We start from the raw sequence: 12,696 nt of genomic DNA, 5'->3' as shown, positions 1-12,696 counted from the left end.
TTCTAAATCTCTCCCAAGAGTTACATCGCATAACTACCTGTGCACAAGTATGGCTCTCAAGTTGCTGGTCTGAGAGTCCAAACTTTTCCTTACATAGTTTGCTTTACACAGAAATACCTCTACCCCGTTATTTTCATGTTAAGGGTGGTGGCCCAGCCAAGCAGGTTGAAGAACATGTTTAGGTTAACTTCTCTCCTGAGCACTATATTCCCCTCCTAAGTATTTTGTGTTCTAATTCAGCCTTAGCACAGCTATTCTAGTTGTTTTCAGGACAGCTTTGAAATTCTTATCATCCACACACCCCAACAAAACCATCGCCTACATAAAATGCCCTCTCTATACCATCAAAATCTGTCATATATATTACATGTCTGAGAAAACCATCTTTGAAAGAGAGGGCTAAAATCAGTGCAAGTTCTGTTTTCAAAGATGGGGTTTTAGGAGGTGTTTGCCATCTACCAAGTCCCCCAAATTTATCTTCTTACTAATAGTTGAAAATGTTTCCTTTTTACATATTTATCCAAGTCTTTTGGGCCAAACCAGGCTTCTGGTTAATTTTTCTTTTTTAAATAGTCTTGTGGTTGTTGTCAATTAATAGAGCCATTCCCTCCAATTCCTAAAGCACTACCCCTCTTTTGATGCCCTTTCAGTAATGGAACAGTTGCAGTCTTGCTGAAATATTTACAACTCAGCGACTGTTGTGGACTCTGATATTAAGCTCCACATGCCATTTTGTAATACTTTGGATTGACCATCATGTCTGTAATGTAAAAAATGTCCATCTTTTGTAAGCTTTATTTTGGCATGGATGATGCTTTGACAAATTCTCGTTGCTTTGCAAAGGATTCATTCTGGATGTTGTAGGAATCCCCATGCTTTCTGTATTCAAAGAGCTACACATCAAGAAGCTATGCGTATTGAACACAACTTTCATCAGATGCTGAATCTGAATGGCTGTGACCAACAGTTTTCCCAGAGCTGCAGCTAACTATGCCCTCAGATGAGAAAGCTATGGAGCCTGCAAGTCATTTTAACAGACATTCCTGATAAGGACTTAGAGCCAGCTAGTGGGTATGTCTAACAATTGGTGCCTTCTTCCTCAAGGTGTTTTCTGATCTTTCCAAATTTGTTTGCTTTGCCCTTTATACCCACTGAGAAATGTCCAATCAAGCTAAAACTCTTCTCTCCTCCATGTGAACAGTGTATCAGTCCAAGTCCTGTCCTCTGGAACTTGAGATCTGCAGCCAAATTTGTTGACTTAATAAAATACAGTCTTTACCACTCAGTCCATTAGCTGACTTTCCTCTGAAGTCATGAGTGTTCATTGCCAGAATACCCCACCTCTCCAGTTTGAATCAGGCTGTTTTGGCTGCAGTATGTTCTGATCTTGCAGTATATGGGGGCAAGGGGTCTGGGCTCATGCTTTTGCTGGTTTTATTTTTCCTTTTTTTTTGCAGAAAGCTGTGGACAACCTGGTTTATATTATGTAAGCTCCAAGATTACATCCATTTCTGCAAGATATCCCGAGAACAGTTATTCCTCCCAGTGATGAAGTGGTTGATACAGAGTCACACTGCATTTTTGCTCCATTGAAGCCACCAGTGGGAGTTAGCAATGCACATTTATGTGATTTTAGCTCATTTGTACAAGGAAAGAAAAGTGTTAACATCTGCAGTGTAATAAGTTCCACTGGCATGTCTGATACACAGGATATACAATAATTTATATGAAAAAAACCTTCCTCAGTCATAGGAAGTCGTAGCATAACCACCTTCTGCAGAATTTTTTTTATTCTTTACATGGCAGTAATTGAGTCCTCCCAGTGCTCTGGTCTCTAAAAATTGTAGTAGGAGTGTTAGCTAATTAAAAGAATGTGAAGTATTTCATAAAAAGCCTAGGAAAGCCCATTCTTTTCCAGGTGGTTTGCCTGGATTTCTACAGTCCCAGGACCATATTTCCTTAGAAAATGTACACTGAAGAGAACAGATCTTTTCCCAGTTATCTCAGATCAGACCAGAAGAGGGCCAGATATCACCAGCAAATGCAGTTGCATTCAGTTTTTGTTTAAAGTAAAATGCATCCATACGTGATTATCAAACTTCGCACCTCCCCAAACAATTTATTTTGAACAGCAGAAGCAAGTGTATGTCATTCCTTTCTCCATTTTGAAGACACTAGGTACAGTTTTAAACATATATACAGCACTATAACAAAGAGTATAATTAAAATTCTATAGTGAACTGTACCAACTTATGCAGCCAGCAGGTACAAGATTTAAGAGCGAATTCATCGTCCTCAAGCAGCACACTTTTTGCGACCCACAAATTCAAAGCTCTGGTACAGACGCAAAATGGCAAAGGTAAGGCCTCCAGCACAGAGACATACAAAGAGACAAACAAATTCTCTTTCAAGCCCCAGGCAGAGGCTAGTGCTGAAGCGCAGTTTTGCCAGAGTGCCATGAACACAGAGTCTCATACCATCTAGACTGACGTTCAGCCATGCATGTGTGCCTTACAGGCATGACGAAAGGGCCCTTCCACTGTCTTCTGATCAGGGGGAGATCAGTCAGGAGCTTTGGGGCCACTCAAAATTTTTCCATCCCGCTGTAGGCTGTAGTCTCTCTGCTGAAATAAAGCAAATAAAAATAGAAAGGACTAAACCTGCAATAAAGGGCAACACAAATTTAACACATGTTGTGGCTGAAGAGGAATATGATAATTTGCAATGGCATCCTCTAAAATCTGTTGCCAGGCTTCCATAATTATTGCAAGTTTGTCCATGGTCTCCATAGCAGCCCTTCCTGAGGCTCAAGGCCAGTGTGGTGACTCACAGCGGTTCAGTGAGGGACTCGACTCCCTTCCAAGGGAGTCTGAGTCACAGGATGCCAAACCTGGACTGGTTTCCTGTAATATAGAGGTTCCCGAACTATGGTAGACGTACTGCTCACGATACACAAGGCACCTCAGTGTGGTGCTCCAACACCTCCCAGACATTGCCGCAGGGTGTACAAGGGTAAGCAGGAGACATTGCTGCTGCTGCCACTGGTGGTATCCAAACAAAAATATTTGGAAACTTCTGCTTTAGTAAGTCGCTGGGCTCATGCCAACTCTGTCCCTGAACTCCTCAGAGGAGTAAAAACAGTTTACCACAGCATGGCAGTAAAAGAGCTGAGTATAGCCCTCACCATGAGCCCTGGGATGGTTTCCTAACATCATTAGTGGTGCCGCTGTGGGCACACAGTGTTGCAGCAGCTGCCCTGTGACCCTGCGGAGGAGAGGTCCCTCAGTGCCGTCACCCCTGAGCATCCACCCCAGAGTGATACGATGGGCAACGCAGCCTGGCACAGGTGCCTCCTCAGCAGTCTTGAGCTTTGCAGCAGATCTTGGAAGAAGGGAGGTCAGAAATGAGGTCTTTCCTCCCAGTTGAGTGCCCTAACCACAGATTTAGGCTTTCTTTTATATCCCTTCTTTTCTTCTCGTCCCCATGAATCTCATTTTCCTGGAAAAGTGGGTGCCCTCCCATGCAGCAGTGGTAGCTCCTCCCAGCTTGCCAAGCCTGGTTTATAACCTTGTATTTAAAGGGATAATTTTGTACTTTGAATCTTCTCAGACTAAGGGAAGGCAGAAGCCCAGGCCACCCACTCGCCGGATGAGACAGGGCAGCTTCTGGCAGGTGCTGTTAGCAGACGGCTGTTGTGCACTGGGCTGAACACAGTGGTTTAGTGGGTGCTGAATTTGTCGAGAACAGATTTGCCAGAACAGACCTGACTCAAATACTGACAGTTAGATATTACTTCATTTTCTCAAAATGCAGTGGATCCTGAGGTAAAAAAAGACCAAGAAACCCTGTAACACATTAGTCAAGTGAATTACCTCACAGTTACTGATGGGAGCAGCCAGCGACATAAATCTGTATCGCCTGAATACCTCTGAAGGGACAACTCCACATGCATTTCTTCAGCAGCAAAACCATCCTGAGATGTCCTCTGCCCCACTCCTCATTCCTACTTTGCCATCCCAGAGCCATCAGCTTCTCAGGTATGTCAAGGCTTGCCTACCCCAAATCATTTCACAACCCATTTCATTCCTGAAGTAGCCAGCCCACCCCACTGCTTAACTCATCCCAGTTAGCCCATAATCTAACCCAGATGTCCCCTGTTGCAACTTCAGGCCCTTTTTCCTTTCTTCCTGAATGTAACAGCTGCAAGGACTAGATTAGCTCTGTCCACCCTGGAACAACCTTCTAACATCTACGAAGACTCCTACCACATTCTGCCTCAGCCACCCTTTCCATACCCTGAGCAAACACCATTGCTTAGGAGATGGAGACTGGTCAGCACCTTCCCTGTATCAGTGGGCACCAACTGCAGCCTACAGCATCTCCTGGGGCCTTCCCTGAGAATGCCTAGTGACACATGACACTGCTAGGCACATCCAGACTGACGACCTTTACTCTGCCCCTCCACTGCCTTTTTTACCTGCAAGAAGGCCAGCATACGCAGCAGCTGACACCAAGAGGCAGTTATGCTGAATAACGCTGACAGTCATGTCATGACAGCGTTGCTACGACACCTTCCAGCTTCACCTAAGAATGCTCAGTGGAGCTCTGATACCATCCATCAGCTGAAACAGAAAATATTTTACATCCAGATAGATAAAGCTGTAGGTTTTTTGTAGAACTATGAGTTTGATGGTGGCCGTAGCATGCTCCTTGGGGCTCATCGGGCTTCAAAAACACAACCCAGTATCTGCTGTCCTGGGGTATCACCAGCCACTGGATACCATGACTAGCACCAGCATTTATTCACAATGCTCTGGCACCACCATTACAAATGTTTCTGAACACCGAAGATGAAGAAATAAAAGAAGCAAAACTATTTACACAAAGATTAAATCAGGATAACTCTCTTCCTTGTCAAGTTAACTTGTCAGTTTCTGGCAAAACCACACCCCAAACCCCTCTCAGCCACTACTCTCTCTTGATGACCACAGTAACAGCTTTCACAGCCCCTCTCCCTTCCAAAAATCCTTCCTAGGTCAAACCAGCAGTCATCTGCTTGAAGCCTATCCTGTTCCATCTTTACCCAGGAGCTAGGCTAGCCCTGCCTCTTAACTGAAACGGGCACCACTCTCCTTTCTGAAGATGTTAACATCTGTCACATCCATTCAGGAGACAGTACCAGTTCTAAAAAAAATTTAAGAACATTTTGATCATCTTTCTTCCCATCTCCCCCTTCCAATAATGAATGTAACTTCAACTTTCCAGTTGGAGAAGTTATCTTCAACTCAAAGAGCAGGGATTGAAGCAACCCCCTCCCCACCCCCCAAAAATAATGTGAAATAGTGCTCTATATCTGCACCAGTGTTTAACTAGCCAGTAGCATTTGGTACAGAAAGGGTCAGGAACAGCATACTACTTCTGATGTCTTTATTGGTCACAGGCAATCTTACAAAGCAGTTACACTGAATAATGCTGTCACAGTCATATCATAATGTGAGGTTGCTACAACACATTTAAATTTTACACAGTGAAACTACTTTAGGAAAAAAAAAATCATGCTTGTAACAGAAGATCAAGAAAATACATTTGGTTAAAAGAAAAAATGGTCCCAGGATTTCAGCCCACTCAAACGGATGTTAATGGAAAAGCTTCCACCAACTTCAGCAGGCTTTGAATCCAGCCTCCAACATCCCCTGACCAAGCTGTAAGGTAAAATGCCTCTCTGCTCAGTCACAGGCTCTTCATTCTTCTAACACACTTGTGCGTGATGTATTTTCTTCTTTTTAAATGAAAGGAACATAAATGTGTAATTGACTATGCCAAACTTCATACATAACAGAGCCAATTTTGGCTCATCAGCTTTAGAGAGAGTGGGAGAATTACAAAGGTGATAGCATGTGTACTGGAAAAGGAGGGAGTTCCTACACTCCTGAGTGCCTATAGCAGCTGTTTGTGTAGCCTGAAAGCTTCCAAGAAAGTTCATTACATGCTTCTTCAGAACTTGCATCTGGCAGCATATGCATTCAACATGGGTAACTTATGTGAGCTGGAATTTGGATGATGTAGCACTAAGAACAGCTACAAATGCAGCTAGGATCTCATCATTTGCTGCCAACAGACAACTGAATGGCCTGTGGGCATTTACCGTAGTGATGAGATGTGCCATTAGAGAAGATCAACTTAGCAGTCTAAGGCAACATTCTTAGTGCAAAATTACCTTTTCTTGACAAAAATGGGATTTCAAAACCACAGCTGACAAAATCATGCACCAAATTGAGAAAGACATCTTTGTTTTGAGGAAGCAAAATCTTTACATCAAATTTGTTTAATTTGAAGAAAGATAATTATTTCTAGGAGCTCAGAGATATTCCTGATTTAATTTCTTCTGATTTGCAGGTGACTTGATGCATCCTATACCTGCTCATTTCAAGAATGCATATACAACATCCATCAAATTCTCCTTCAGTGTTGGAGACACCAGAGGGCAGCAACATACCAAGGCTTCCCAGGTAACAGAACTCCTTTAGCCAGGCTCTTTTCCGTGTTGGGGAAGTTCCAGTTACCAGTTTTGCTAACCTCAGTATAGCTTCTTGCACCATAACACTGCATTATTTTATGAGACCCAAAGCTCAGAATGTAATTCATACCTCAAGGAAAACTGGAGTGAGAGGTGCTGTTTATATTTCAAGAGTCACCAAGAATGTAGTTATTTCTCAGAACTGTATTGGGTAATTATCTATATTTTTGAAGTAGAATATTGATCATAACCCATACTTTATAAACTTCTCCCTCTCTAGTGCATACAAAAGATAGTATTTTTGTTTGTGTCTCAGACTATGATGATCAAATGCTGTTAGCATTTAGTAATGGACATGGTTCTACCACATTCAAATAGGAATGAAAGGAGCTGCCAGCCTATGTTACATACATAGTCCATCAGGAGTCCCTGAGATACAGATATGGCACCCACTCTCCTCCCTACTGGCATTTTGGTCAAGAGTTCTCAATAAATGTTCCAGCTTATTTAAAAAAAAAGTTTACATTAATTAAAAACAGTCTATTTACATATCAGTTGTGAAATGGATAACAACATTCCATAGGAAAAATCAGACTGTTTCAAAAGTTGGTAAATATGTTTTTAACTGTAAAATCTCAGATACTGGCTGTTTTCTGTCTTGATAGAAGCTGAGTCCAGTAAGTAATTCTATATCTCTGATCCGAGCTGTATGAAACTTCATTCTCTCTTCAACCCACACAGACTCAGACTTGCCATCCTGTTGGGACAAAGGAAGGAAAAAAAAGAAAAAAAAAAAAGGTTTGTAAAAGACTTTCTGATGTACATTTAATCAATTAGCAAAAGACCTTTTGATGTTTTATAAAGGCACAAAGCAGTAACTGTTGGCAAACATCTAAGAAACAGTGAGCACTGGATTATAAATCATTATAAGCTTGCCTGAACTTAGTACTTGCTGCTACTTCCTCAAGTATAGAGAGCTTGTAGCTGTACCAGTGATAATGGGGATATGGCAGATGAGGTCCAGCATCTATCCACCATCTCTATGTTAAACTATTTCTGAGAGCTGTGCCTGACATGGGAAGTGACTTGTATAATTCTTCGCTGACATTTTCCATGCTTTGTTCTGGTTTACATGGAGTGTAGCTATGTGCATTCTCATCACAATGCCAAGGTACCTGAACTAGAAGGAACCAGTGCCCTTCAGGAACATCTGTGTCTTCTCCTTTTGGGTATGCATTTGGCCTAGCACTGACCCTTCTTTCTGGATGGCTTATCTTTTCCTAGAAGCTCTTCATCCTTCTCAGCTGTTGACTGTATATTTGTGCTGCAGAAGTCTATGTATGTATCACATTGATGGTCTCAACATACTCTGACTCTACCCCGCTAGCTCTAAGTTTTGCTCTTTGAACAGGGAACTTCTATTTTCACATTTGAGCATATATACAGACTTTAATATAATTCTGTTTACAAAAATATTGTCTTCTCTCTCAAGATGATCATGATAGACTACTATGAGGATAGAGCCTTCATAGACTCTAATTAATCATGGATATCCAAGCAAAACAAGCTCAAGCCTGACTTCAGGTGTTTATATGGGGACTGAACAGACTACTTACTGCACAGCTTTCACTGTTGTCTTCTCTGTGAGGTACAATGAAAGACAAAGCATCTAGAGACCCTTCACACTCCAGAGGAGTTTCAGAAGTATTTTTACAACTAGTCAGCACAATGAAGAAGTGAGTTGGAACTGGAACTTCTGAATTACTGGGGTGTCTGAAACACAAGAGATCTTTCTGTAAATCCACCAAATCATACTTGCACAAAGACTAAATGACAGCAATCAGCTATATTCTGGCATATCAATTTTAGCAATCCACCTATTTAGCCCAAAGAAAGCTTAGGCCTGGAAGAAGAATTCCAGATTGCCATTTTGCAAATCAAGTTTGGCTTGTAGGCTGATCTAAGTAACAAGTTTGACGAGGTATAACAACAAACTGATTTATCATAAAAATATGTAAGAATATAGAGTAGATGGAGGGTTCAGCCTGAGCCCAGAAAACTGTCTGCCTGCTGGCTTGAGCCAGTTTTGCTTACTAGTGTATTTGAACTCACAACTTTGTAGAAGAACACTGCCAGCTTAGGAAGTGTCAACTATGACACCAGGGATAAGCCCCTGCCTCATCCACTCCTAGAGGCAATGTCATAAGATTTCAGGCTAGCAGACATTCTTCCACATGCAACAGCTTCTCTTACATTTCACCTTCAGGTTTTAGGATAACACATTTTGAGGGTGCATTTTCTCTTTGTGCTTGTTGCTTATTTCTTAGCTTTATACTTCTGTATCTGCTTAGGGCCATTTGTTTCTCTGAACTGACATAACCTGCCAATGGCCCATCTCTGCAAGATGCTTTCCTTAATAACGAGGATCATAATTACTTTTTCACCACCAATGGAGGAAAGAAACAAAAGATTAGAATGTGAAAAGTTCCCACCTTTTCACCTTTTCTGGGGTATCATAGAGCCCATCAGAGTCATAATCAAACACAGGACCGCTGACTACATTGACACCACTCCTGGCTGCAGCATATTTAGGTAGCAGGTATTGATGGAAGTAGTTCCATAACACTGAAACACAGTAATGGAAGTGGGAAACAATCTCCAAGGTAGAAGCTGTTAATACAACTCTGCAGAGTTTTCAGTGGAGTATAAACAGACATGATAAGCTAGGGAGAATAATGTTGATAATCCACTGATGTTTTAGTATAAACACTGCTTAGCAACAACTAAATCAAGGACTTTTCAGCTTTTCATACTGTCCTGCCAGCAGAGGCTGGGAGTGCACAAGAAACTGGGAGGCGACACAGCCAGGACAGCTGACCCAAACTGGCCAAAGGGATATTCCATACCATATTACATCATGCCCAGTATATGAACTGGGGGGGAGTTGGCCATGGGGCACTGTGGCTTAGTGATTGGCTGGGCATTGATCACCAGGTGGTAAGCAATTGTATTGTGCATCATCTGTTTTGTATATTTTATTAATAGTAGTAGTATTTTCCCTTCCTTTTCTGTCCTATTAAACTGTCTTTATCTCAACCCACATGTTTTACTCCCCCTTCCCCCCCTCCCCCAATTCTCACCCCCATCCCATGGGGTGGGGGCGAGTGAGTAGCTGTGTGGTGCTTACTTGCCAGCTGGAGTTAAACCACAACAACGATATTTTTAATTACAGTTAAGAGCTGATCCCTATTCCGTTACAAAACGGGACATCTCTTGTCCAGAGGAAGTGCCATAGTTATCCTTCTTTTTCACCAGGAATATGCTTAATCTCCTTCAGCCACGTATCTCATGTTCCCTTTCACCAAGGCAAGCCCAGGTCTTCATCTCTTTTCTACCAGAGACATGATTATTTTCCTGTTTCCTTAGTGATCAAGACCCTAGATTCCTGCCTGGAAACTCATCTGAGTTTAGAAGACATTCCTAAACTGGAAATAAATTTAACTCATAATTATATGTAGTATCTGGGTTCTCTAGAAGTTATGCAGTATAAACCCCTGTTTAGGTAGGTAGGAAAATGCAAAAAAAAAAAAAGTCAGACAGTAAATGGAGACATTTATGCTATGCTCCCATGTAATGAGCCAGTTGATTAGGAGCTCACAATGGTGGGCCTTTTTCACAAGTGATAATCCTACTTCAAGGAACTTTTCATCGAGGTTAAGAAGCCCACAGTCAGGGAGGTCTTATTTTACAGAAGCAGTTGTACCAGGGATCATTTGCATGGTTTGGAAGCAAGCAGAAAACCAGCAGTCTTTCTTATATTTGACTGTACACACAAAATATGCATACAAATAAAATACCTTTAAATGCTGGATACATTGGCACAACGTTGGTAGTAAGCAAGGCATCATAGTGAGGTTTCTTTTCACCTGTCATGAAATCTAAAACAAAAAAAGCAATTAGTTACTTGGATTTGTTACTTTAAATTTGCATTTTAAAGATCAGTGTAATAACATTAAGGTGGAGCTGATGTGGGTCTAAGTGCTAACTTCAGTACATGCTGGATCCCATCCAAAATAATCTTATAAGCAGCAACAGTAATTGCACTTGTCAGATATACAGTGGACAAATTTTGAACAGACTTTTGAATTATGGGGAAGGGAATAAAATTCACCTCATGAATGTCAGACCAACTTGTTCTGACTGCAAAATCTAGGCATAAAAATAGGAGCTCTATTGGAACTTTGCAAATTAAACTTGATGTGGATGTTTAAATAACCTACTACTCAGTACATTATGCAGTAAAGTCGATGTAAAATGCTTCCAAATCAGGTCTGCAACAGTTCAAGCAATTTAATCAATTGTAAACAGTTAAGTATTTTTTAATATGTTTGAGAATCAGAGCTACGTTCTTCAGACCAATGCTGAATTGCTTCAGTAAAGACCACATATGGCACACAACAGTATATTTCAAATAGAAAATAAACTTATCAAGGCAGTTTTTTACTTCATGAAACATCTCTGAATTTTACTTTGGATAGTTCCAACTAAAACCTGTCATACAAAGTGAATTTACAATTTACTAGCTTGCCAGACTTGACACAAGGCTTACATGTTCCTTCCAGTTTCTTCTACAAGATGCCATTTTAGAAACCTGACAAGTTCCAAAGCTTTCAGGAAGTACTAAATGACCTTACCTTGGAAAACCCACCAACTGCTTAAGTGCCTAAAATGTTTTTCTTTCTCATATACTGAAGTGAACTGCAACAATTCAGGAACTACTGCTTTGTACTCTGATTAGTTATCAACAACATCTATAAAAGACTACATCTACTACATTAGAAGTTATTTAAATCAGATATGCTGTACAATGAAGGCAATGTACTTACTTAGAGGAGAAAGGAATCCATAAGTTAGGTGAGGGTGATTGTTGTAAAACAAACATGTCTGGTTATGATTAAAAGGAATACGAACATCCTTGTGTAAACAGCTGGAGATATCTTCTGTAGCAGAAACCCATTTGGCCTATTAAACAAGAAGAAAGAATCATTGGTAAAACAGATAGCTGACTTATAATAATTGTCTCTCTGTGGGACTGCAGAACTCTAACTATTTAGCTGCAACTACCTTTAATGGTGTGAAGGGACTTAACTAAGATGCAAGAATTGTTCCTGGAAAGTGGAAAACAAGCACTCCCATCCATTTCATATATTTTGGAAATAAAGTGAACAGAATTGCAGCATTTTAGTTGAGTTGAGAATAATGTCTTCAAAAAGACAACCTAGAGGTGCCCATTAAAGATAACCTGATCTACTGTAAAGGTACTTGTTCATTCAGGCTAGCAATCAGTGGCAGCCAAATGTGTTGTTAGCCATCTCTCTCTACTGGGCCACTTGTTAAGAGTAACTGGTCGCTTCAGGCCACTAACCTCAAAATATTTAGGATCAAACAAATATTGCCAGAGTTTAGTTAAATAGTGACTGTTATAATTAAATTTAAAACCTATGATTCCCAGATAATCAAACTGAAAAGCATCCTCTACTGTCCTAATTCCTTTTAAGCATGATATGGCTTCTAAATTTTCTCTGAATGGGAAAGGCCAACTTGAAAAACACTTTCATTCACAAGATCAGTGCTCTGCATGAATATGCGCACCTTAGCATAGGGTTCAGGACAGCAAAGACCAGATTTATCTCCACTGACCTCTTTCCCCCCCCCAGTCAGGACAATCTTCTGAGAGAAGGACTGGATCAGGGCATGAATGGTTCAAAATAGTCCTGAGATTTTTTTTTTTTCCAAAAGGATCCTGCCACATTACAAATACTGCTTTAAGACCACAAAACCCATGTTGAGACCAGACTTTGAGGACAACACTGGCAGACTGCTATAGCAGACCTGCGCTGCCAAGCAGTAGCCCAGTGTAGACTCATAGGGCTTCTATATCAATGGCAATAGGGTCCTCATATCCTGGTGGATCTGCTCACTTTGGAGGCAAAACTGCAGCTCACTCCAAGAAACAGGACAGTGTCAAAGCCAATCCTTATTAATATAGGAAAGCGAAGAAAAGCTCATACAAAATTCCTCTTTTTCTCTCATGTGGTTCTACTTTGTTCCCTGGGAGATAATATCATTAGATCTAAGAAGTGTTCAGGAATAACTGACATTCAAGCTTTTTACCTTTC

The 12,696-nt window shown here is 41.0% G+C and overlaps 1 protein-coding gene across 3 annotated transcripts in view; it reads right to left on the bottom strand.

The window, feature by feature from the left end:
* Nucleotides 1-5,413: 5,413 nt before the first annotated feature.
* ENPP1 (ectonucleotide pyrophosphatase/phosphodiesterase 1) overlaps nt 5,414-12,696 on the bottom strand; it is a 59,343-nt gene continuing 52,060 nt past the window's right edge. For all 3 annotated transcript variants that reach the window (XM_075035719.1, XM_075035721.1, XM_075035720.1), the window contains 5 exons: nt 11,404-11,539; nt 10,375-10,455; nt 9,010-9,142; nt 8,134-8,290; nt 5,414-7,274 (listed from right to left, as the gene is read on the bottom strand). In XM_075035719.1, coding sequence (XP_074891820.1) covers nt 7,107-7,274; nt 8,134-8,290; nt 9,010-9,142; nt 10,375-10,455; nt 11,404-11,539 — 675 coding nt within the window. In that variant the 3' untranslated portion in view covers nt 5,414-7,106. The remainder of the gene's footprint in view (nt 7,275-8,133; nt 8,291-9,009; nt 9,143-10,374; nt 10,456-11,403; nt 11,540-12,696) is intronic.

The sequence above is a fragment of the Buteo buteo genome, chromosome 9 (assembly GCF_964188355.1).
Source record: "Buteo buteo chromosome 9, bButBut1.hap1.1, whole genome shotgun sequence".
Lineage (NCBI taxonomy): Eukaryota > Metazoa > Chordata > Aves > Accipitriformes > Accipitridae > Buteo > Buteo buteo.
Note: the sequence above shows the minus strand (reverse complement) of the source record. Positions and strands in the feature narration are given on the sequence as shown.